The 27,131-nt window shown below is 38.3% G+C and overlaps 1 protein-coding gene across 5 annotated transcripts in view; it reads right to left on the reverse strand.

Annotated features, from left to right (window-relative positions):
- The window catches only part of phkb (phosphorylase kinase, beta), a 274,364-nt gene that overhangs the window by 62,172 nt on the left and 185,061 nt on the right, over positions 1-27,131 (reverse strand). For 2 of the 5 annotated variants that reach the window (XM_061892481.1, XM_061892509.1), the window contains 3 exons: positions 9,347-9,364; positions 9,198-9,255; positions 8,935-9,025 (listed from right to left, as the gene is read on the reverse strand). In XM_061892481.1, the coding sequence (XP_061748465.1) occupies positions 8,935-9,025; positions 9,198-9,255; positions 9,347-9,364 (167 nt within the window). The remainder of the gene's footprint in view (positions 1-8,934; positions 9,026-9,197; positions 9,256-9,346; positions 9,365-27,131) is intronic. The other 3 variants (XM_061892500.1, XM_061892487.1, XM_061892491.1) reach the window with 3 other exon arrangements.

The following is a 27,131-nucleotide window of genomic DNA, read 5'->3' on the forward strand; positions in this document are numbered from 1 at the left end:
TAAAATTTGGACTTGCGTCGAGTAAATTGACGACTTTTATCATATTTTTGTTGTCGTTCTTGTAAAATACTGACATTTTTGGAGTGAAATTATGACAAAAGTCAAATAAAATTCCAATTATTATTATAATATTGGCAACATTTTAAAGTTTTCGTATAAAATTGTGACTTTTGTCGAATAAAACTACGACTCTTTTCATAAAATTGCCAAAATTTGAAGCTTTTTCTTGTAAAATTGCGACTGTTATTGAGTAAAATTCCAACTTTTATCATAACATTGCACAAATGTTCAGTTTTCGGGGTAAAATTTTGACTTGCAAATTATTATTATTATTATACTTTTTATATATATATAAAATTCTGACTTTTATCACAAAATTGCCATTTGTTGTTGTTGTTCTTGTAAAACTGACATTTTTGGAGTGAAATTATGACAAAAGTCAAGTAAAATTCCGATTATTATTATAATATTGGCAACATTTTAAACTTTTCTTACAAAATTGTGACTTTTGTCGAGTAAAACTACGACTCTTTTCGTAAAATTGCCAACATTTTAAGCTTTATCTTGTAAAATTGCGACTGTTATTGAGTAAAATTCCAACTTTTATCATAATATTGCACAAATGTTCAGTTTTTGGGGGAATATTTTGACTTGCGTTGAGTAAAATGACGACTTTTATTACAAAACTGACAAACTTCTAGTTTTTTCTTGCGAAATTTATTGTGAAAATGCGGCCCCTTTGGCCAAAGTTAATTTTGACTTGCAAATTATTATTATTATTATACTTTTTATTTCAAAATGGTGACATTTGTCATATAGAATTCTGACTTTTATCACAAAAATGCCAATTTTTGTTGTTATTCTTGTAAAACTGACATTTTTGGAGTGAAATTATGACAAAAGTCGAATAAAATTCCAATTATTATTATAATATTGGCAACATTTTAAAGTTTTCGTATAAAATTGTGACTTTTGTCGAGTAAAATTCCAACTTTTATCATAACATTGCACAAATGTTCAGTTTTTGGGGTAAAATTTTGACTTGCGTTGAGTAAAATGATGACTTTTATTATAATACTGCCAACATTCTAAGTTTTTTTTGTGAAATTGTGACTTTTTTTCTTATGCAATTCCAACTTATTTTTCACAAGTTCAGAACAAACGCGACCCCTTTGGCCAAAATAATAAAAAAAATAAATTAAAAAAATGTATATAGAGACATACTGTAATAACTTCATAACTTGAAGTAAATAATAAAAAAATAAAAAAACAATAAAAAAAAAACTAAAAAAAACTAAAAGCAGTCTTTTTCTCACAATGTGTCGACTTTTTCTTATAAAATTGGGAACATTTTCTCATATTCTTTCTGTTTCAGTAATATTATAATTTTTTCTTGTAAAACTATTACTTTCTTTCATGTAAAATTATTATTATTATTATTACACTTTCTATTGCAAAATGGTGACATTTGTCATATAGAATTCCGACTTTTATCACAAAATTGCCAATTTTTGTCGTTATTCTTGTAAAACTGACATTTTTGGAGTGAAATTATGACAAAAGTCGAGCAAAATTCCGATTATTATTATAATATTGGCGACATTTAAACTTTTCTTACAAAATTGTGACTTTTGTCGAGTAAAACTACGACTCTTTTTGTAAAATTTACCAACATTTTAAGCTTTATCTTGTAAAATTTTGACTTGCCTTGAGTAAATTTCCGACTTTATCATAATACTGCCAGTTTTTCTTGCGAAATTCCAACTCATTTTTCACAACAAGCTTTTTTAAATATTTTTTTTTGCATAGTATGTATATATTATTTATGTTGTAAATACACTAGAAAGGCTGCTCCTAAAGAGGGAGGCATTTTTCTCAGCTCTCAAGAAGGTAACAAATACAAGATTAGTGTGTGTGTGTGTGTGGGTGTGTGTGTGTGTGTGTGTGTCCTGCGCGGCAACACAAAAGCTTTGCTGCAGTTGAATAAAAAGCGTTTATGAGTGTGGATGTGGCGTCAATGTTTTGTCGGCCAGCCTATTTCAAGCTCCACTAGTTGGCATGTTAGGCAAATGAGGAAGTCAATGGAAGGCGGCGCTGATAGCGAATGGCGGCGTCCTCGCGGGGGAAGGAAATAAAAGTGCCTGCAGCCTCGCCGACGCCTTCTCTCGGCCATAATCTCATGTCTGCGCTCTAATTAATAAAAACAACACAAAGGGGGGTTGTCGCTGTCGCTCAAACTACACACACACACACACACACACACACACACACACACACACACACACACACACACACAACACACACTTCTATACAAACCCCAACAAGCAGTGAAGTTGTGTAAAAAGTCAATAAAAAGAGAATACAATGATTTGTTCAACCTTTTCAACTAATATTCCATTAAATAGACAGCAAAGACAAGACATTTCATGTTCGCACTGGTAAACTTAGCTAGTAAGCTGGCACAAGTGGCAAAATTGTGACTGTTATTGAGAAAAATTCCAACTTTTATCATAACATTGCACAAATGTTCAGTTTTTGGGGTAAAATTTTGACTTGCCTGTTTTTTTGAGAAATTGTAACTTTTTTCTTGTGCAATTCCAACTCATTTATCCTTTGGCCAAATTAAATAAAAAAAAGTAAAAATAAATATGTGTATTTATTTTTAAAATTGGGAACATTTTCTCATATTTTTTCTGTTTCCGTAATATTATCATTAATATTATAATTTCTCGTAAAACTATGACTTTGTTTTATGTAAAATTATTATTATTATTGTACTTTTTATTGCAAAATGGTGACATTTGTCATATAGAATTCCGACTTTTATCACAAAATTGCCATTTTTTGTTGTTGTTCTTGTAAAACTGACATTTTTGGAGTGAAATTATGACAAAAGTCGAGCAAAATTCCGATTATTATTATAATATTGGCGACATTTTAAACTTTTCTTACAAAATTTTGACTTTTGTCGAGTAAAATCACGACTCTTTTTGTAAAATTTACCAACATTTCAAGCTTTATCTTGTAAAATTTCGACTTGCCTTGAGTAAATTGACGACTTTTATCATAACACTGCCAGTTTTTCTTGCGAAATTCCAACTCATTTTTCACAACAAGCTTTTTTAAATATTTTTTTTTGCATAGTATGTATATATTATTTATGTTGTAAATACACTAGAAAGGCTGCTCCTACACACACACACACACACAACACACACTTCTATACAAACCCCAACAAGCAGTGAAGTTGTGTAAAAAGTCAATAAAAAGAGAATACAATGATTTGTTCAACCTTTTCAACTAATATTCCATTAAATAGACAGCAAAGACAAGACATTTCATGTTCTCACTGGTAAACTTAGCTAGTAAGCTGGCACAACTGGCAAAAAAGACCGAGAACGTCGAGGAATGCTCATCAAACGCTTATTGGGAACGTCCCACGGGTGGAACAGGCTAATTGGGAACAGGTGTGTGCCATGATTGGGTATAAAAGCAGCTTCCGTGAAACACAAACAAGGACAAGGCACCGTTTTGTCCACAAATGCCTGAGCGGATTTGTCCGAGAACAACATTTCTCAACCTGGTACTGCAAGGAATTGAGGGTCTGTGATATCATCCAAAGGTTCGGAGAATCTGGAGAAATCGCCGCACGTAAGCCGTGATATTACGCACCTTGGATGCACCAAAAAGCGACATCGGCGTGTAAAGGATATCGCCACATGGGCTCGGGAGGACTTCAGAAAACCACTGTCCGTTATTACAGTCATGCGATACAAGTTAAAACTGTACTACGCAAAGTCAAAGCCAAATTATCAACAACACCCGGAAACGCTCGCCGAGCTCGTCTAAGATGGACTGATGCAAAGTGGAAAAGTGTTCTGTGGTCTGGCGAGTCCACATTCGACATTTTTTTTTCGGAAACTGTAGACGTCGCGTCCACAGAGGAAAAGAACCATTCGGACTGTTCTAGGCGCAAAGTGAATTATATTTGTATAGCACTTTTCTCTAGTGACTCAAAGCGCTTTACATAGTGAAACCCAATATCTAAGTTACATTTAAAGCAGTGTGGGTGGCACTGGGAGCAGGTGGGTAAAGTGTCTTGCCCAAGGACACAACGGCAGTGACTAGAATAGCGGAAGCGGGGATCGAACCTGCAACCCTCAAGTTGCTGGCACGGCCACTCTACCAACCGAGCTAAACCGCCCCGGTTTTCAACCTTTTCAACTAATATTCCATTGAATAGACAGCAAAGACAAGACATTTCATGTTCTCACTGGTAAACTTAGCTAGTAAGCTGGCACAAGTGGCAAAAAAGACCGAGAACGTCGAGGAATGCTCATCAAACGCTTATTGGGAACGTCCCACGGGTGGAACAGGCTAATTGGGAACAGGTGTGTGCCATGATTGGGTATAAAAGCAGCTTCCGTGAAACACAAACAAGGACAAGGCACCGTTTTGTCCACAAATGCCTGAGCGGATTTGTCCGAGAACAACATTTCTCAACCTGGTACTGCAAGGAATTGAGGGTCTGTGATATCATCCAAAGGTTCGGAGAATCTGGAGAAATCGCCGCACGTAAGCCGTGATATTACGCACCTTGGATGCATCAAAAAGTGACATCGGCGTGTAAAGGATATCGCCACATGGGCTCGGGAGCACTTCAGAAAACCACTGTCCGTAACTAAAGTCGGTGGCCACAAGTTAAAACTGCACTACGCAAAGTCAAAGCCAAATTATCAACAACACCCGGTCTAAGATGGACTGATGCAAAGTGGAAAAGTGTTCTGTGGTCTGGCGAGTCCACATTCGACATTTTTTTTTCGGAAACTGTAGACGTCGCGTCCACAGAGGAAAAGAACCATTCGGACTGTTCTAGGCGCAAAGTGAATTATATTTGTATAGCACTTTTCTCTAGTGACTCAAAGCGCTTTACATAGTGACACCCAATATCTAAGTTACATTTAAAGCAGTGTGGGTGGCACTGGGAGCAGGTGGGTCAAGTGTCTTGCCCAAAGACACAACGGCAGTGACTAGAATAGCGGAAGCGGGGATCGAACCTGCAACCCTCAAGTTGCTGGCACGGCCGCTCTACCAACCGAGCTAAACCGCCCCGGTTTTCAACCTTTTCAACTAATATTCCATTAAATAGACAGCAAAGACAAGACATTTCATGTTCGCACTGGTAAACTTAGCTAGTAAGCTGGAACAAGTGGCAAAAAAGACTGACAACGTTGAGGAATGCTCATCAAACGCTTATTTGGAACGTCCCACGGGTGGAACAGGCTAATTGGGAACAGGTGTGTGCCATGATTGGGTATAAAAGCAGCTTCCGTGAAACAAAAACAAGGACAAGGCACCGTTTTGTCCACAAATGCCTGAGCGGATTTGTCCGAGAACAACATTTCTCAACCTGGTACTGCAAGGAATTGAGGATCTGTGATATCATCCAAAGGTTCGGAGAATCTGGAGAAATCGCCGCACGTAAGCCGTGATATTACGCACCTTGGATGCATCAAAAAGCGACATCGGCATGTAAAGGATATCGCCACATGGGCTCGGGAGCACTTCATAAAACCACTGTCCGTTATTACAGTCATGCGATACAAGTTAAAACTGTACTACGCAAAGTCAAAGCCAAATTATCAACAACACCCGGAAACGCTCGCCGAGCTCGTCTAAGATGGACTGATGCAAAGTGGAAAAGTGTTCTGTGGTCTGGCGAGTCCACATTCGACATTTTTTTTTCGGAAACTGTAGACGTCGCGTCCACAGAGGAAAAGAACCATTCGGACTGTTCTAGGCGCAAAGTGAATTATATTTGTATAGCACTTTTCTCTAGTGACTCAAAGCGCTTTACATAGTGAAACCCAATATCTAAGTTACATTTAAAGCAGTGTGGGTGGCACTGGGAGCAGGTGGGTAAAGTGTCTTGCCCAAGGACACAACGGCAGTGACTAGAATAGCGGAAGCGGGGATCGAACCTGGAACCATCAAGTTGCTGGCACGGCCACTCTACCAACCGAGCTAAACCGCCCCGGTTTTCAACCTTTTCAACTAATATCCCATTAAATAGACAGCAAAGACAAGACATTTCATGTTTGCACTATTAAACTTAGCTAGTAAGCTGGCACAAGTGGCAAAAAAGACCGAGAACGTCGAGGAATGCTCATCAAACGCTTATTGGGAACGTCCCAAGGGTGGAACAGGCTAATTGGGAACAGGTGTGTGCCATGATTGGGTATAAAAGCAGCTTCCGTGAAACAAAAACAAGGACAACGCACCGTTTTGTCCACAAATGCCTGAGCGGATTTGTCCGAGAACAACATTTCTCAACCTGGTACTGCAAGGAATTGAGGATCTGTGATATCATCCAAAGGTTCGGAGAATCTGGAGAAATCGCCGCACGTAAGCCGTGATATTACGCACCTTGGATGCACCAAAAAGCGACATCGGCGTGTAAAGGATATCGCCACATGGGCTCGGGAGGACTTCAGAAAACCACTGTCCGTAACTAAAGTCGGTGGCTACAAGTTAAAACTGCACTACGCAAAGTCAAAGCCAAATTATCAACAACACCCGGTCTAAGATGGACTGATGCAAAGTGGAAAAGTGTTCTGTGGTCTGGCGAGTCCACATTCGACATTTTTTTTTTCGGAAACTGTAGACGTCGTGTCCTCCGGACCACAGAGGAAAAGAACCATTCGGACTGTTCTAGGCGCAAAGTGAATTATATTTGTATAGCACTTTTCTCTAGTGACTCAAAGCGCTTTACATAGTGAAACCCAATATCTAAGTTACATTTAAAGCAGTGTGGGTGGCACTGGGAGCAGGTGGGTAAAGTGTCTTGCCCAAGGACACAACGGCAGTGACTAGAATAGCGGAAGCGGGGATCGAACCTGGAACCCTCAAGTTGGCTCTACCAACCGAGCCATACCGCCCCAAAAGCCAGCATGTGTGATGGTATGGGGGTGCATTAGTGGCCAAGGCATGGGTAACTTACACATCTGTGAAGGCACCATTAATGCTGAAAGGTACATACAGGTTTTGGAGATCATGCTAGCAATGTTATCATGGACGCCCCTGCTTATTTCAGCAAGACAATGCCAAGCCACGTGTTACAAAAGTGTGGATTCGTAGTAAAAGAGTGCAGGTACTAGACTAACCTGCCTGTAGTCCAGACCTGTCTCCCATTGAAAATATGTGGTGCACAACTGTTGAACAACTTAAGCTGTACAAACTGTCCAAAACTCTGCTATGCAACGTCAAAACCGTTTATCAACAACACCCAGAAACCCAAAATTTGACAAGGGAGACTGTTGAACAACTTAAGCTGTACAAACTGTCTAAAACTCTACCATGCAAGGCCAAAGCCATTTATCAACAACACCCAGAAACCCAAAATATGAGAAGGGAGACTGCCAAACAATTTAAGATGTACAAAATGTCTAAAACTCTACTATGCAAAGCTAAAGCCATTTATCAAAAACACCCAGAAACCTAAAATATGAGAAGGGAGACTGTTGAACAACTTAAGCTGTACAAACTGTCCAAAACTCTACCATACAAAGCCAAAGCCATTTATCAACAACACCCACAAACCAAAAATATGAGAAGGGAGACTGTTGAACAACTTAAGCTGTACAAAATGTCTAAAACTCTACTATGCAAAGCTAAAGCCATTTATCAACAACACCCTGAAACCTCAAATATGAGAAGGGAGACTACTGAACAACTTAAGCTGTACAAAATGTCTAAAACTCTACTATGCAAAGCTAAAGCCATTTATCAACAACACCCTGAAACCTAAAAATATGAGAAGGGAGACTGTTGAACAACTTAAGCTGTACAAAATGTCTAAAACTCTACTATGCAAAGCTAAAGCCATTTATCAACAACACCCTGAAACCTAAAAATATGAGAAGGGAGACTGTTGAACAACTTAAGCTGTACAAACTGTCTAAAACTCTACCATGCAAAGAAAAAGCCATTCATCAACAACACCCAGAACCTAAAATATGAGAATGGAGACTGTTGAACAACTTAAGCTGTACAAAATGTCTAAAACTCTACTATGCAAAGCCAAAGCCATTTATCAACAACACCCAGAAACCCAAAATATGAGAAGGGAGACTGCTGAACAACTTTAGCTGTACAAAATGTCTAAAACTCTACTATGCAACGCCAAAGCCATTTATCAACAACACCCAGAAACCCAAAATTTGACAAGGGAGACTGCTGAACAACTTAAGCTGTACAAAATGTCTAAAACTCTACTATGCACAGCTAAAGCCATTTATCAACAACACCCAGAAACCAAAAATATCAGAAGGGAGACTGTTGAACCACTTAAGCTGTACATCAAGCAAGAACGGGAAATAATTCCACTTCAAAAATGTGTCTCCTCAGTTCCCAAACCTTTACTGAGTGTTGTTAAAAGGAAAGGCCATGTAAAACACTGGTAAAAATGCCTTTTTTTTGCCATGTGTTGCTGCCATTAAATGCTAAGTTCATGATTGTTTGCAAAAAAAATAACAAAGTTTCTCAGTGTGAACATGAAATATCTTGCCTTTGCAGTCTATTCAGTTAAATATAAGTTGAAAGGGATTTGTTGTGTTCTCTTTTTATTTACCATTTACACAACTTCGCTGCTTTTGGCTTTTGTATATCTAATTATTAGCCATTTATTTTCGTATTGATTTCAGTTGATTTTTTTGATTATTCATAATTGTGTTATGAATAAATGTTACTGTTAAATAAAAGAGTCAGTCTTTACAAACGTGAGAAAACTTTTGACACAAAGAGTTAATCATGTTGACGCTCGCTGCAGTGCTGCAGCCCCCTCCCCCCCACAAACGGCCTGTGTTAATTTGGCCTGAACGCGCCACGGCGGCGGCATGCAGAGTCGGCGTCTCTGTGGCCATTGCGGATTGTTACCTGCTTCCCGTGCACCAGTATGGAGGTGATGTTAGGCGCGATAGAGCTGGCGAACTTCTTGATAACGGCGGCGGCGTGACGCACCGCCAGCCTGCACGGTGGTCACATGGGGAGAAGTTTTCTTGTTTTTGTTTTTAGCAGGAAGGAAGACAACATTTGATGCTAACGTTCACACAATCCCTGATAAACAATATGCCAGTGTGTGTGTGTGTGTGTGTGTGTGTGTGTGTGTGTGTGTGTGTGTGTGTGTGTGTGACTCAGACCAAAGCTTCCTGCTGCCAGCTCTCCTGTAGATCCTCTCCAGCTCGTCCATCAAAGTCTCTGCAATGTCCAACATGTGGCAGCTTTAGATGATGTCATTCAACAATGATACAGAGTACATGAGAAAGTACACCGCTCTCTTTCAACCTACTGGTGTTTGTGTTTCGCTCTTCACAGCAGAACCAACGTCGTCATAGTAACAGTGGGTCGGCATGAATAATAATAATAATAATAATAGTGATAATAACAGAAAACAACAATAATAGTATTAATAATTATACTACTAATAATAATAAAAAAATATATATATTTAAAAATAATAATAATAACAACATAATACTAGTAATAATAATATTAATAACACTAATAATAATATTAATAAAAGTAATAGTAATAATAATAACAATATTAATAACATTAATAATAATAATAACAATTATAGTAATAATTATATGATCATAAAAATAACAAAATTATTGATAATAACAATAATGATAAAATAACAATAAAAATACCAGTAATAATAATAACAATATTAATAACAATAATGTTTTTACAGATGTTATTAACAATATAATAACATTAACAATAATAATAGTAATAATATTAGTATTAGTAAACATAGTAATAATAATAACAATATTAACGACAATAATAATAATAATATTAATATATTAATGATCAATACCACGTATAATATAATAATAATAATAATACAAGTAATAATAATATTAATAATAATAATAAGAAGAATAGTAATGTTAATAAAATAATATTATTAATAATTTTATATATATATAGAAACATAATAATAATAATGATGATACTACTAATAACAATAATAATAATAATAATAACAATAACAATGTTAATAATAACAATAATACTAGTAATAATAATAATAATAACAATATTAATAACAATAATAATATTAATAATAATAACAACAACAATAATAATAATAATAATAATAAAAATAGTAATAGAAAGTACTTAATTGATTCATTCAGGAAAATTAAAGTAATTATATGATAATTATAATTAATGATAATAACAACAATACTAATAATACTAACAATAAAATGAGTAATAATAGCAATACTAATAATAACAACAATATTAATAACAACAATAATAATAATAATATGAATAATAAGAATTATTATAATAACAATAATAATGAAAATAATACCAGTAATAACAATAATACCAGTAATACTACTACTAATAATAATATAATTATTCTTATTAATAATAACAATTATAATAACAATAATAATTGTAATAACACTAATAATACAAGTAATAATAATACTACTAAAAATAAAATAATAATATTAATAACAGCAATAATAATTAAAGCTGCAAGCAGCGTTGGTCGGGTCCGCCGCCGCCGCCGTGTCCCGAGTCCCGATCTTAGTCAGACCTACATAGAAGTTTTTTTTCCATCACTCTACGACATTCCTAACAGAATTTACAAGCAGTTTTGTCAGTTTTTTTTCCTAGGGGGAGCTACAGCACAATTTTCATTTTTGGGGTTAGTTTTTTTATTGGATGGCAATTTTCACCAGTCCTGATGTGTGTGTAAAATTTGGTGAGATTTGAAGCATGTTAAGGGGGTCAAATTACAGATTGGCGTTTCTGGATGTTGTTGATAAATGGCTTTCGCTTGGCATAGTATAGCTTTAACTGGCACTTTGAAGCATTTTAAGGGGGTCAAATATCAGTTCAAAGAGGCAAAAAAGGCATTTTTTGCAAAAATTGTGTTTTGAAGGGGTTTTTGTCAACTTCCTGTTGATTTTAAGTATAGAAGTAATTAATGGAAATGTAGGTCTAAGTCAGACCTATATAGAGGTTTTTGTTTCATGTCCCTACGACATTCCTAACGGAAGTTACAAGCAGTTTTGTCTGGAAAAAGGTGACGGCTTTTTACAAAACTTTTATTTTGAAGGGGTAATTGCCAACTTCCTGTTGATTTTAACTGAAAGATGCCAATCATCAAAATGGAGGTATAAGTGAGAACTACATTGATGTTTTTGTTTCATGTCTGTCCGACATTCCTACCAGAAGTTACAAGCAGTTTTGTCTGTTTCCTCTTCCTAGGAGCAGATTTTTCTGTTTCATTAAAAAATTGCTGTAGAATGCAATTTTGAGTTTTAAGGTTTGGTTTGTTCACTAGATCGCAATTTCTGCGCGTCCTGATGTGTGTGCCAAGTTTGGTGAGTTTTGAAGCATTTTAAGGGGGTCAAATTACAGCTCAAAGAGGCAAAAATAGCATTTTTTGCGAAAATGTTGCTTAGAATGAGTTTTTGCTAAATTTCTGTTGATTTTGGGTATAGACGTTTTTTATTGGAAATGTAGGTCTTAGTCAGACCTACACAGAGGTTTTCGTTTCATGTCTCTACGACATTCCTAACGGAAGTTACAAGCAGTCTGTTTTTTGTCTCTTCCTAGGGGGCGCTAGCGCGCAATTTTCATTTTTGGGGTTTGGTTACCTAATAAGTTGGTCTGCCGCTCCATACCAATGTGTGTGTCAAATTTGGTGAGTTTTGAAGCATGTTAAGGGGGTCAAATTAGGGTATTGTCTGTGTTGTATTCCTAGGGGGCGCTAGAGCACAATTTTGAGTTTTGGGCTTTGGTTTTTTCATTAGCTCGCAATTGTTGCCAGTCCTGATGTGTGTGCCAAGTTTGGTGAGTTTTGAAGCATTTTAAGGGGGTCAAATTACAGCTCAAAGAGGTAAAAAGGATATTTTTTTGGAAAATTTCCGCAGGGGTTCTTTGAAGGCGCGTAAAATCAAAACCGTAGAACTTATCACAACTTTGTCCGACCACTTTTTTTAAAAGGGTTCAATCTCTCTCCTGTGCGAGTTTGAAGCCGAAACGACAAACGCACTGGGAGGAGTTTCGATTTGAAAAAGGTGACGGGTTTTTACAAAACTTTTATTTTGAAGGGGTAATTGCCAACTTCCTGTTGATTATTTCTGATAGCTGTCAATTATTAAAATGTAGGTCTAAGTGAGACCTACATAGAAGTTTTTGTTTCATGTCTTTCCGACATTCCTACCGGAAGTTACAAGCAGTTTTGTCCGTGTTTTCTTCGTAAGAGCAGTTTTTTTCTGTGTTTTATTCAAAAATTGCGCAAGAGCGCAATTTTGATTTTTTTTTTTTTTTTTTTTTTCATTAGATCTTAATTTCTGCCAGTCCTGATGTGTGTGCCAAGTTTGGTGAGTTTTGAAGCATGTTAAGGGGGTCAAATTACAGCTCAAAGAGGCAAAAATTGCATTTTTTGTGAAAATTTTGCTTTGAAAGGGTTTTGCAAAATTTCTGTTGATTTTTGCCCCAGAACATACTATTATGAAATCTAGGTCTAAGTCAGTTCTACATAGAGGATTTTGTTTCATCTCTCTACGACATTCCTAACGGAAGTTACAAGCAGTCTGGTTTTTTTTTTTCGTAGGGGGCGCTAGCGCGCATTTTTCATTTTTGGGGTTTGGTTTTTTTATTAGATGGCAATTTTCGCCAGTTCTGATGAGTGTGTGAAATTTGGTGAGTTTTGAAGCATGGTCAGTGGGTCAAATTAAGGTTCAAAGAGGCGGCGGAATAATAATAATAATAAAACACAGCAGATACAATAGGGTCCTTGCCATGGCAAAGGACAGAGTCCTTTGCTGGCAGGGCGGACCCTAATAACAATAATAATAATAACAATAATATTAATTAAAGCTGCAAGCAGCGTTGGTCGGGTCCGCCGTTGGCCGCCGCCACCGCCGCCGTGTCCCGAGTCCCGATCTTAGTCAGACCAACATAGAGGTCTTTGTTTCATGTCTCTACGACATTCCTAACAGAAGTTACAAGCAGTTTTGTCTGGAAAAAGGTGACGGCTTTTTACAAAACTTTTATTTTGAAGGGGTAATTGCCAACTTCCTGTTGATTTTAACTGAAAGATGCCACCTATCAAAATGTAGGTCTAAGTGAGACATACATAGAGGTTTTTGTTTCATGTCTGTCCGACGTTCCTACCAGAAGTTACAAGCAGTTTTATCCGTTTCCTCTTCCTAGGAGCAGTTTTTCTGTGTTTTTTTCAAAAATTGCAATAGAGCGCAATTTTGAGTTTTAAGGTTTGGTTTTTTCACTAGATCGCAATTTCTGCCAGTCCTGATGTGTGTGCCAAGTTTGGTGAGTTTTGAAGCATTTTAAGGGGGTCAAATTGCAGCTCAAAGAGGCAAAAATAGCATTTTTTTGCGAAAATTTTGCTTTGAATGAGTTTTTGCAAGATTTCTGTTGATTTTGGGTATAGACATTTTTTATTGGAAATGTAGGTCTTAGTCAGACCTACACAGAGGTTTTTGTTTCATGTCTCTACGACATTCCTGACGGAAGTTACAAGCGGTTTGTTTTTGTTTTTTGCTAGGGGGCGCTAGCGCGCAATTTTAATTTTTTGGGTTTGGTTGCTTAATATGTTGGGGAGGGACACCGTACCGACGTGTGTGTCAACTTTGGTGAGTTTTGAAGCATGTTAAGGGGGTCAAATTAGGGTATTGTCTGTGTTGTATTCCTAGGGGGCGCTAGAGCACAATTTTGAGTTTTGGGGTTTGGTTTTTTCACTAGATCGCAATTGTTGCCAGTCCTGATGTGTGTGCCAAGTTTGGTGAGTTTTGAAGCATTTTAAGGGGGTCAAATTACAGCTCAAAGAGGTAAAAATGATATTTTTTTGGAAAATTTGGGGTTCTTTGAAGGCGCGTAAAATCAAAACCTTAGAACTTATCACAACTTTGTCCGACCACTTTTTTTAAAAGGGTTCAATCTCTCTCCTGTGCGAGTTTGAAGCCGAAACGACAAACGCACTGGGAGGAGTTTTGATTTGAAAAAGGTGACGGGTTTTTACAAAACTTTTATTTTGAAGGGGTAATTGCCAACTTCCTGTTGATTATTTCTGCTAGCTGTCAATTACTAAAATGTAGGTCTTAATGAGACCTACATAGAAGTTTTTGTTTCATGTCTTTCCGGCATTCCTACCCGAAGTTACAAGCAGTTTTGTCTGTGGTTTCTTCCTGGAAGCAGTTTTTTCTGTGTTTTATTGAAAAATTGCGCTAGAGCACAATTTTGAGATTTTTTTTTTTTTTTTTTCATTAGATCGCAATTTCTGCCAGTCCTGATGTGTCTGCCAAGTTTGGTGAGTTTTGAAGCATTTTAAGGGGGTCAAATTGCAGCTCAAAGAGGCAAAAATAGCGTTTTTTGGCGAAAATTTTGCTTTGAAAGGGTTTTGCAAAATTTCTGTTGATTTTAGGTATAGGAGTTTCTGATGGGGAATTTAGGTCTAGGTCAGTTCTACATAGAGGATTTTGTTTCATGTCTCTACGACATTCCTAACGGAAGTTACGAGCAATCTGTTTTTTGATTTTTGTAGGGGGCGCTAGAGCGCATTTTTCATTTTTCGGGTTTGGTTTTTTTATTAGATGGCAATTTTCGCCAGTTCTGATGAGTGTGTGAAATTTGGTGAGTTTTGGAGCATGGTCAGTGGGTCAAATTAAGGTTCAAAGAGGCGGCGGAATAATAATAATAATAATAATTAAAGCTGCAAGCAGCGTTGGTCGGGTCCGCCGTTGGCCGCCGCCGCCGCCGCCGTGCCCCGAGTCCCGATCTTAGTCAGACCAACATAGAGGTCTTTGTTTCATGTCTCTACGACATTCCTAACAGAAGTTACAAGCAGTTTTTTCTGGAAAAAGCTGACGGCTTTTTACAAAACTTTTATTTTGAAGGGGTAATTGCCAACTTCCTGTTGATTTCAACTGAAAGATGCCAATCATCAAAATGTAGGTCTAAGTGAGACCTACATTGAGGTTTTTGTTTCATGTCTGTCCGACGTTCCTACCAGAAGTTACAAGCAGTTTTATCCGTTTCCTCTTCCTAGGAGCAGTTTTTCTGTGTTTTTTTCAAAAATTGCAATAGAGCGCAATTTTGAGTTTTAAGGTTTGGTTTTTTCACTAGATCGCAATTTCTGCCAGTCCTGATGTGTGTGCCAAGTTTGGTGAGTTTTGAAGCATTTTAAGGGGGTCAAATTGCAGCTCAAAGAGGCAAAAATAGCATTTTTTTGCGAAAATTTTGCTTTGAATGAGTTTTTGCAAGATTTCTGTTGATTTTGGGTATAGACATTTTTTATTGGAAATGTAGGTCTTAGTCAGACCTACACAGAGGTTTTTGTTTCATGTCTCTACGACATTCCTGACGGAAGTTACAAGCGGTTTGTTTTTGTTTTTTGCTAGGGGGCGCTAGCGCGCAATTTTAATTTTTGGGGTTTGGTTGCTTAATATGTTGGGGAGGGACACCGTACCGACGTGTGTGTCAACTTTGGTGAGTTTTGAAGCATGTTAAGGGGGTCAAATTAGGGTATTGTCTGTGTTGTATTCCTAGGGGGCGCTAGAGCACAATTTTGAGTTTTGGGGTTTGGTTTTTTCACTAGATCGCAATTGTTGCCAGTCCTGATGTGTGTGCCAAGTTTGGTGAGTTTTGAAGCATTTTAAGGGGGTCAAATTACAGCTCAAAGAGGTAAAAATGATATTTTTTTGGAAAATTTGCGCAGGGGTTCTTTGAAGGCGCGTAAAATCAAAACCTTAGAACTTATCACAACTTTGTCCGACCACTTTTTTTAAAAGGGTTCAATCTCTCTCCTGTGCGAGTTTGAAGCCGAAACGACAAACGCACTGGGAGGAGTTTCGATTTGAAAAAGGTGACGGGTTTTTACAAAACTTTTATTTTGAAGGGGTAATTGCCAACTTCCTGTTGATTATTTCTGCTAGCTGTCAATTACTAAAATGTAGGTCTTAATGAGACCTACATAGAAGTTTTTGTTTCATGTCTTTCCGGCATTCCTACCCGAAGTTACAAGCAGTTTTGTCTGTGGTTTCTTCCTGGAAGCAGTTTTTTCTGTGTTTTATTGAAAAATTGCGCTAGAGCACAATTTTGAGATTTTTTTTTTTTTTTTTTCATTATATCACAATTTCTGCCAGTCCTGATGTGTGTGCCAAGTTTGGTGAGTTTTGAAGCATTTTAAGGGGGTCAAATTGCAGCTCAAAGAGGCAAAAATTGCGTTTTTTGGCGAAAATTTTGCTTTGAAAGGGTTTTGCAAAATTTCTGTTGATTTTAGGTATAGGAGTTTCTGATGGGGAATTTAGGTCTAGGTCAGTTCTACATAGAGGATTTTGTTTCATGTCTCTACGACATTCCTACCGGAAGTTACAAGCAGTCTGTTTTTTTTTTTTCGTAGGGGGCGCTAGCGCGCATTTTTCATTTTTGGGGTTTGGTTGCTTAATATGTGTTTTTGCCAAGCCTTACCGATGTGTGTTTAAAATTTGGTGAGTTTTGGAGCATGGTCAGTGGGTCAAATTAGGGTTCAAAGCTGCGGAAGAATAATAATAATTAAAGCTGCAAGCAGCGTTGGTCGGGTCCGCCGTTGGCCGCCGCCGCCGCCGCCGTGTCCCGAGTCCCGATCTTAGTCAGACCAACATAGAGGTCTTTGTTTCATGTCTCTACGACATTCCTAACAGAAGTTACAAGCAGTTTTTTCTGGAAAAAGCTGACGGCTTTTTACAAAACTTTTATTTTGAAGGGGTAATTGCCAACTTCCTGTTGATTTCAACTGAAAGATGCCAATCATCAAAATGTAGGTCTAAGTGAGACCTACATTGAGGTTTTTGTTTCATGTCTGTCCGACGTTCCTACCAGAAGTTACAAGCAGTTTTATCCGTTTCCTCTTCCTAGGAGCAGTTTTTCTGTGTTTTTTTCAAAAATTGCAATAGAGCGCAATTTTGAGTTTTAAGGTTTGGTTTTTTCACTAGATCGCAATTTCTGCCAGTCCTGATGTGTGTGCCAAGTTTGGTGAGTTTTGAAGCATTTTAAGGGGGTCAAATTGCAGCTCAAGGAGGGAAAAATAGCATTTTTTTGCGAAAATTTTGCTTTGAATGAGTTTTTGCAAGATTTCTGTTGATTTTGGGTATAGACATTTTTTATTGGAAATGTAGGTCTTAGTCAGACCTACACAGAGGTTTTTGTTTCATGTCTCTACGACATTCCTGACGGAAGTTACAAGCGGTTTGTTTTTGTTTTTTGCTAGGGGGCGCTAGCGCGCAATTTTAATTTTTGGGGTTTGGTTGCTTAATATGTGTTTTTGCCAAGCCTTACCGATGTGTGTGCCAAATTTGGTGAGTTTTGAAGCATGGTCAGTGGGTCAAATTAGGGTTCGAAGCTGCGGAATAATAATAATAATAATAAAACGCTACAGATACAATAGGGTCCTTGCCATGGCAAAGGACATGGAGTCCTTTGCTGGCAGGGCGGACCCTAATTAAAGCTGCAAGCAGCGTTGGTCGGGTCCGCCGTTGGCCGCCGCCGCCGCCGCCGTGTCCCGAGTCCCGATCTTAGTCAGACCAACATAGAGGTCTTTGTTTCATGTCTCTACGACATTCCTAACAGAAGTTACAAGCAGTTTTGTCTGGAAAAAGGTGACGGCTTTTTACAAAACTTTTATTTTGAAGGGGTAATTGCCAACTTCCTGTTGATTTCAACTGAAAGATGTCAATCATCAAAATGTAGGTGTAAGTGAGACCTACATAGAGTTTTTTGTTTCATGTCTGTCCGACGTTCCTACCAGAAGTTACAAGCAGTTTTATCCGTTTCCTCTTCCTAGGAGCAGTTTTTCTGTGTTTTTTTCAAAAATTGCAATAGAGCGCAATTTTGAGTTTTAAGGTTTGGTTTTTTCACTAGATCGCAATTTCTGCCAGTCCTGATGTGTGTGCCAAGTTTGGTGAGTTTTGAAGCATTTTAAGGGGGTCAAATTGCAGCTCAAAGAGGCAAAAATAGCATTTTTTCGCGAAAATTTTGCTTTGAATGAGTTTTTGCAAGATTTCTGTTGATTTTGGGTATAGACATTTTTTATTGGAAATGTAGGTCTAAGTCAGACCTACACAGAGGTTTTTGTTTCATGTCTCTACGACATTCCTGACGGAAGTTACAAGCGATTTGTTTTTGTTTTTTGCTAGGGGGCGCTAGCGCGCAATTTTCATTTTTGGGGTTTGGTTGCTTAATATGTTGGGGAGGGACACCGTACCGACGTGTGTGTCAACTTTGGTGAGTTTTGAAGCATGTTAAGGGGGTCAAATTAGGGTATTGTTTGTGTTGTATTCCTAGGGGGCGCTAGAGCACAATTTTGAGTTTTGGGTTTGGTTTCTTCATTAACTCGCAATTGTTGCCAGTCCTGATGTGTGTGCCAAGTTTGGTGAGTTTTGAAGCATTTTAAGGGGGTCAAATTACAGCTCAAAGAGGTAAAAATGATATTTTTTTGGAAAATTTGCGCAGGGGTTCTTTGAAGGCGCGTAAAATCAAAACCTTAGAACTTATCACAACTTTGTCCGACCACTTTTTTAAAAAGGGTTCAATCTCTCTCCTGTGCGAGTTTGAAGCCGAAACGACAAACGCACTGGGAGGAGTTTCGATTTGAAAAAGGTGACGGGTTTTTACAAAACTTTTATTTTGAAGGGGTAATTGCCAACTTCCTGTTGATTATTTCTGCTAGCTGTCAATTACTAAAATGTAGGTCTTAATGAGACCTACATAGAAGTTTTTGTTTCATGTCTTTCCGACATTCCTACCCGAAGTTACAAGCAGTTTTGTCTGTTGTTTCTTCCTGGAAGCAGTTTTTTCTGTGTTTTATTGAAAAATTAAGCTAGAGCGCAATTTTGAGTTTTTTTTTTTTTTTTTTTCATTAGATTGCAATTTCTGCCAGTCCTGATGTGTGTGCCAAGTTTGGTGAGTTTTGAAGCATTTTAAGGGGGTCAAATTACAGCTCAAAGAGGCAAAAATAGCATTTTTTTGCAAAAATTTTGCTTTGAATGGGTTTTTGCAAAATTTCTGTTGATTTTTGCCCGAGAACATACTATTATGAAATGTAGGTCTAAGTCAAATTTACATAGAGGTTTTCGTTTCACGTCTCTACGACATTCCTAACGGAAGTTACAAGCAGTTTTTTTTTTTTTTTTCATAGGGGGCGCTAGCGCGCAATTTTGTATTTTGGGGTTTGGTTGCTTAATATGTGTTTTTGCCAAGCCTTACCGATGTGTGTTTAAAATTTGGTGAGTTTTGGAGCATGGTCAGTGGGTCAAATTAGGGTTCGAAGCTGCGGAATAATAATAATAATTAAAGCTGCAAGCAGCGTTGGTCGGGTCCGCCGTTGGCCGCTGCCGCCGCTGCCGTGTCCCAAGTCCCGATCTTAGTCAGACCAACATAGAGGTCTTTGTTTCATGTCTCTACGACATTCCTAACAGAAGTTACAAGCAGTTTTGTCTGGAAAAAGGTGACGGCTTTTTACAAAACTTTTATTTGGAAGGGGTAATTGCCAACTTCCTGTTGATTTCAACTGAAAGATATCAATCATCAAAATGTAGGTCTAAGTGAGACCTACATTGAGGTTTTTGTTTCATGTCTGTCCGACGTTCCTACCAGAAGTTACAAGCAGTTTTATCCGTTTCCTCTTCCTAGGAGCAGTTTTTCTGTGTTTTTTTCAAAAATTGCAATAGAGCGCAATTTTGAGTTTTAAGGTTTGGTTTTTTCACTAGATCGCAATTTCTGCCAGTCCTGATGTGTGTGCCAAGTTTGGTGAGTTTTGAAGCATTTTAAGGGGGTCAAATTGCAGCTCAAAGAGGCAAAAATAGCATTTTTTTGCGAAAATTTTGCTTTGAATGAGTTTTTGCAAGATTTTTTGTTGATTTTGGGTATAGACATTTTTTATTGGAAATGTAGGTCTAAGTCAGACCTACACAGAGGTTTTTGTTTCATGTCTCTACGACATTCCTGACGGAAGTTACAAGCGGTTTGTTTTTGTTTTTTGCTAGGGGGCGCTAGCGCGCAATTTTCATTTTTGGGGTTTGGTTGCTTAATATGTTGGGGAGGGACACCGTACCGACGTGTGTGTCAACTTTGGTGAGTTTTGAAGCATGTTAAGGGGGTCAAATTAGGGTATTGTCTGTGTTGTATTCCTAGGGGGCGCTAGAGCACAATTTTGAGTTTTGGGGTTTGGTTTTTTCACTAGATCGCAATTGTTGCCAGTCCTGATGTGTGTGCCAAGTTTGGTGAGTTTTGAAGCATTTTAAGGGGGTCAAATTACAGCTCAAAGAGGTAAAAATGATATTTTTTTGGAAAATTTGCATAGGGGTTCTTTGAAGGCGCGTAAAATCAAAACCGTAGAACTTATCACAACTTTGTCCGACCACTTTTTTTAAAAGGGTTCAATCTCTCTCCTGTGCGAGTTTGAAGCCGAAACGACAAACGCACTGGGAGGAGTTTCGATTTGAAAAAGGTGACGGGTTTTTACAAAACTTTTATTTTGAAGGGGTAATTGCCAACTTCCTGTTGATTATTTCTGCTAGCTGTCAATTACTAAAATGTAGGTCTTAATGAGACCTACATAGAAGTTTTTGTTTCATGTCTTTCCGGCATTCCTACCCGAAGTTACAAGCAGTTTTGTCTGTGGTTTCTTCCTGGAAGCATTTTTTTCTGTGTTTTATTGAAAAATTGCGCTAGAGCACAATTTTGAGATTTTTTTTTTTTTTTTTTCATTAGATCACAATTTCTGCCAGTCCTGATGTGTGTTCCAAGTTTGGTGAGTTTTGAAGCATTTTAAGGGGGTCAAATTGCAGCTCAAAGAGGCAAAAATAGCGTTTTTTGGCGAAAATTTTGCTTTGAAAGGGTTTTGCAAAATTTCTGTTGATTTTAGGTATAGGAGTTTCTGATGGGGAATTTAGGTCTAGGTCAGTTCTACATAGAGGATTTTGTTTCATGTCTCTACGACATTCCTACCGGAAGTTACAAGCAGTCTGTTTTTTTTTTTTCGTAGGGGGCGCTAGCGCGCATTTTTCATTTTTGGGGTTTGGTTGCTTAATATGTTGTGGTGTCACGGTAGACCGACGCGTGTGTCAACTTTGGTGAGTTTTGGAATATGTTAAAGGGGTGATATTGGGGCGCGACGGTGCGGAAGAATAATAATAAAGAATAATAATAAGAAACGTTACAGATTCAATAGGGTCCTTGCCTTAGCAAAGGACATGGATGTCCTTTGCTGGCAGGGCGGACCCTAATTAAAGCTGCAAGCAGCGTTGGTCGGGTCCGCCGTTGGCCGCCGCCGCCGTGTCCCGAGTCCCGATCTTAGTCAAACCAACATAGAGGTTTTTATTTCATGTGTCTACGACATTTCTAACAGAAGTTACAAGCAGTTTTGTCAGGTTTTTTTCCTAGGGGGAGCTAGAGCACAATTTTCATTTTTGGGGTTTGGTTTTTTATTGGATGGCAATTTTCACCAGTCCTGATGTGTGTGTAAAATTTGGTGAGTTTTGAAGCATGTTAAGGGGGTCAAATTATAGATTTGCGTTTCTGGATGTTGTTGATAAATGGCTTTCGCTTGGCATTGTATAGCTCTAACTTGCACTTTGAAGCATTTTAAGGGGGTCAAATTTCAGTTCAAAGAGGCAAAAAAGGCATATTTTGCGAAAATTTTGTTTTGAAGGGGTTTTTGCCAACTTCCTGTTGATTTTAGGTACAGAAGTGTTTATTGGAAATGTAGGTCTAAGTCAGACCTACACAGAGGTTTTTGTTTCATGTCTCTACGACATTCCTAACGGAAGTTACAAGCAGTCTGTTTTTTGTCTCTTCCTAGGGGGCGCTAGCTTGCAATTTTAATTTTTGGGGTTTGGTTGCTTAATAAGTTGGTCTGCCGCTCCATACCGACGTGTGTGTCAATTTTGGTGAGTTTTGAAGCAAGTTAAGGGGGTCAAATTAGGGTGCGAAGGTGCGAGCGCGCCTTGGGTTGCTGTCCCCGAGCCCCACGGCAGGAGAAGCCTTGGTGACACTATTTAATGCATCGTGAAAGTAATGCAGTTGTTGTATTGAAGTGAAAATATCAAGCTCCCTGTTGATTTTTGCCAAAGTATGTTAATTATTCAAATGTAGGTCTAAGTCAGACCTACATAGTGGTTTTTGTTTCATGTCTCTACGACATTCCTACCGGAAGTTACACGCAGTTTTGTCTTTGTTTTCTTCCTAGGAGTAGTTTGTCTGTGTTGTATTCCTAGGGGGCGCTAGAGCACAATTTTGAGTTTTGGGGTTTGGTTTTTTTATCAGCTCGCAATTGTTGCCAGTCCTGATGTGTGTGCCAAGTTTGGTGAGTTTTGAAGCATTTTAAGGGGGTCAAATTACAGCTCAAAGAGGTAAAAATTATCTTTTTTAGGAAAATTTGCGCAGGGGATCTTTGAAGGCGCGTAAAATCAAACCCTTAAAACTTATCACAATTTTGTCCGACCACTTTTTTTAAAAGGGTTCAATCTCTCTCCTGTGCGAGTTTGAAGCCGAAACGACAAACGCACTGGGAGGAGTTTCGATTTGAAAAAGGTTACGGGTTTTCACGAAAACTTTTATTTTGAAGGGGTAATTGCCAACTTCCTGTTGATTTTTTCTGCTAGCTGTCAATTATTAAAATGTAGGTCTAAGTAAGACCTACATAGAAGTTTTTGTTTCATGTCTTTCCGACATTCCTACCGGAAGTTACAAGCAGTTTTGTCTATGTTTTCTTCCTGGAAGCAGTTTTTTCTGTGTTTTATTCAAAAATTGCGCTAGAGCGCAATTTTGAGTATTTTTTATTTTTTTTTTCATTAGATCGCAATTTCTGCCAGTCCTGATGTGTGTGCCAAGTTTGGTGAGTTTTGAAGCATTTTAAGGGGGGCAAATTACAGCTCAAAGAGGCAAAAATTGCATTTTTTGTGAAAATTTGGCTTTGAATGGGTTTTTGAAAATTTTTTGTTGATTTTGGCCCCAGAAGATACAATTATGGAATTTAGGTCTAAGTCAGACCTACACAGAGGTTTTTGTTTCATGTCTCTACGACATTCCTAACGGAAGTTACAAGCAGTCTGTTTTTTTTTTTTCCTAGGGGGCGCTAGAGCGCATTTTTGATTTTTGGGGTTTGGTTGCTTAATACGTTGTGGTGTCACGGTAGACCGACGTGTGTGTCAACTTTGGTGAGTTTTGAAGCATGTTAAGGGGGTGATGTTGGGGCGCGACGGTGCGGAATAAAGAAAGAAAGAATAATAATAAGAAACGTTACAGATTCAATAGGGTCCTTGCCTTAGCAAAGGACATGGATGTCCTTTGCTGGCAGGGCGGACCCTAATTAAAGCTGCAAGCAGCGTTGGTCGGGTCCGCCGTTGGCCGCCGCCGCCGCCGCCGTGTCCCGAGTCCCGATCTTAGTCAGACCAACATAGAGGTCTTTGTTTCATGTCTCTACGACATTCCTAACAGAAGTTACAAGCAGTTTTGTCTGGAAAAAGGTGACGTCTTTTTACAAAACTTTTATTTTGAAGGGGTAATTGCCAACTTCCTGTTGATTTTGACTGAAAGATGCCACCTATTAAAATGTAGGTCTAAGTGAGACCTACACAGAGGTTTTTGTTTCATGTCTGTCCGACGTTCCTACCAGAAGTTACAAGCAGTTTTATCCGTTTCCTCTTCCTAGGAGCAGTTTTTCTGTGTTTTTTTCAAAAATTGCAATAGAGCGCAATTTTGAGTTTTAAGGTTTGGTTTTTTCACTAGATCGCAATTTCTGCCAGTCCTGATGTGTGTGCCAAGTTTGGTGAGTTTTGAAGCATTTTAAGGGGGTCAAATTAAAGCTCAATGAGGCAAAAATAGCGTTTTTTGCGAAAATGTTGCTTTGAATGAGTTTTTGCAAAATTTCTGTTGATTTTGGGTATAGACCTTTTAATTGAAAATGTAGGTCTTAGTCAGACCTACACAGAGGTTTTTGTTTCATGTCTCTACGACATTCCTAACGGAAGTTACAAGCAGTCTGTTTTTTGTCTCTTCCTAGGGGGCGCTAGCTTGCAATTTTAATTTTTGGGGTTTGGTTGCTTAATAAGTTGGTCTGCCGCTCCATACCGATGTGTGCGTCAATTTTGGTGAGTTTTGAAGCATGTTAAGGGGGTCAAATTAGGGTGCGAAGGTGCGAGCGCGCCTTGGGTTGCTGTCCCCGAGCCCCACGGCAGGAGAAGCCTTGCTGCCACTATTTAATGCATTGTGAAAGTAATGCAGTTGTTGTATTGAAGTGAAAATATCTAGCTTCCTGTTGATTTTTGCCAAAGTATGTTAATTATTCAAATGTAGGTCTAAGTCAGACCTACATAGTGGTTTTTGTTTCATGTCTCTCTGACATTCCTACCGGAAGTTACAAGCAGTTTTGTCTTTGTTTTCTTCCTAGGAGCAGTTTGTCCGTGTTGTATTCCTAGGGGGCGCTAGAGCACAATTTTGAGTTTTGGAGTTTGGTTTTTTCATCAGCTCGCAATTGTTGCCAGTCCAGATGTGTCTGCCAAGTTTGGTGAGTTTTGAAGCATTTTAAGGGGGTCAAATTACAGCTCAAATAGGCAAAAATGAAATTTTTTAGGAAAATTTGCGCAGGGGTTCTTTGAACGCGCGTAAAATCAAAACCGGAAAACTTATCACAATTTTGTCCGACCACTTTTTTTAAAAGGGTTCAATCTCTCTCCTGTGCGAGTTTGAAGCCGAAACGACAAACGCACTGGGAGGAGTTTCGATTTGAAAAAGGTGACGGGTTTTCACGAAAACTTTTATTTTGAAGGGGTAATTGCCTACTTCCTGTTGATTTTTTCTGCTAGCTGTCAATTATTAAAATGTAGGTCTAAGTAAGACCTACATAGAAGTTTTTGTTTCATGTCTTTCCGACATTCCTACCGGAAGTTACAAGCAGTTTTGTCTGTGTTTTCTTCCTAGAAGCAGTTTTTTCTGTGTTTCATTCCAAAAATTTTGTAGAGCGCAATTTTGAGTTTTAGAAATTTTTTCTTTCATTAGATCACAATTTCTGCCAGTCCTGATGTGTCTGCCAAGTTTGGTGAGTTTTGAAGCATTTTAAGGGGGTCAAATTACTGCTCAAAGAGGCAAAAATAGCATTTTTGGCGAAAATTTTGCTTTGAAAGGGTTTTGCAAAATTTCTGTTGATTTTAGGTATAGGAGTTTCTGATGGGGAATTTAGGTCTAGGTCAGTTCTACATAGAGGATTTTGTTTCATGTCTCTACGACATTCCTACCGGAAGTTACAAGCAATTCTTTTTTTTTTTTTCCTAGGGGGCGCTAGAGCGCAATTTTGATTTTTCTGGTTTGGCTCCCTAATATGTTGTGAAGAATTTCCTCGCCGACGCGTGTGTCAAATTTGGTGTGTTTTGAAGCATGGTCAGTGGGTCAAATACAGCGCTTTGGCGAGTATCGCTGCGGAATAAACAATAATAATAAAACGCTACAGATTCAATAGGGTCCTTGCCATGGCAAAGGACAGAGTCCTTTGCTGGCAGTGCGGACCCTAATTAAAGCTGCAAGCAGCGTTGGTCGGGTCCGCCGCCGCCGCCGCCGTGTCCCGAGTCCCGATCTTAGTCAGACCAACATAGAGGTCTTTGTTTCATGTCTCTACGACATTCTTAACAGAAGTTACAAGCAGTTTTGTCTGGAAAAAGGTGACGGCTTTTTACAAAACTTTTATTTTGAAGGGGTAATTGCCAACTTCCTGTTGATTTTAACTGAAAGATGCCACCTATCAAAATGTAGGTCTAAGTGAGACCTACATAGAGGTTTTTGTTTCATGTCTGTCCGACGTTCCTACCAGAAGTTACAAGCAGTTTTATCCGTTTCCTCTTCCTAGGAGCAGTTTTTCTGTGTTTTTGTCAAAAATTGCAATAGAGCGCAATTTTGCGTTTTAAGGTTTGGTTTTTTCACTAGATCGCAATTTCTGCCAGTCCTGATGTGTGTGCCAAGTTTGGTGAGTTTTGAAGCATTTTAAGGGGGTCAAATTGCAGCTCAAAGAGGCAAAAATAGCATTTTTTTGCGAAAATTTTGCTTTGAATGAGTTTTTGCAAGATTTCTGTTGATTTTGGGTATAGACATTTTTTATTGGAAATGTAGGTCTTAGTCGGACCTACACAGAGGTTTTTGTTTCATGTCTCTACGATATTCCTAACGGAAGTTACAAGCGGTTTGTTTTTGTTTTTTGCTAGGGGGCGCTAGCGCGCAATTTTCATTTTTGGGGTTTGGTTGCTTAATATGTTGGGGAGGGACACCGTACCGACGTGTGTGTCAACTTTGGTGAGTTTTGAAGCATGTTAAGGGGGTCAAATTAGGGTATTGTCTGTGTTGTATTCCTAGGGGGCGCTAGAGCACAATTTTGAGTTTTGGGGTTTGGTTTTTTCACTAGATCGCAATTGTTGCCAGTCCTGATGTGTGTGCCAAGTTTGGTGAGTTTTGAAGCATTTTAAGGGGGTCAAATTACAGCTCAAAGAGGTAAAAATGATATTTTTTGGGAAAATTTGCGCAGGGGTTCTTTGAAGGCGCGTAAAATCAAAACCTTAGAACTTATCACAACTTTGTCCGACCACTTTTTTTAAAAGGGTTCAATCTCTCTCCTGTGCGAGTTTGAAGCCGAAACGACAAACGCACTGGGAGGAGTTTCGATTTGAAAAAGGTGACGGGTTTTTACAAAACTTTTATTTTGAAGGGGTAATTGCCAACTTCCTGTTGATTATTTCTGCTAGCTGTCAATTACTAAAATGTAGGTCTTAATGAGACCTACATAGAAGTTTTTGTTTCATGTCTTTCCGGCATTCCTACCCGAAGTTACAAGCAGTTTTGTCTGTGGTTTCTTCCTGGAAGCAGTTTTTTCTGTGTTTTATTGAAAAATTGAGCTAGAGCACAATTTTGAGATTTTTTTTTTTTTTTTTTCATTAGATCACAATTTCTGCCAGTTCTGATGTGTGTGTTCCAAGTTTGGTGAGTTTTGAAGCATTTTAAGGGGGTCAAATTGCAGCTCAAAGAGGCAAAAATAGCGTTTTTTGGCGAAAATTTTG

The sequence above is a fragment of the Nerophis ophidion genome, linkage group LG02 (assembly GCF_033978795.1).
Source record: "Nerophis ophidion isolate RoL-2023_Sa linkage group LG02, RoL_Noph_v1.0, whole genome shotgun sequence".
In the NCBI taxonomy this organism is placed as follows: Eukaryota; Metazoa; Chordata; class Actinopteri; order Syngnathiformes; family Syngnathidae; genus Nerophis; species Nerophis ophidion.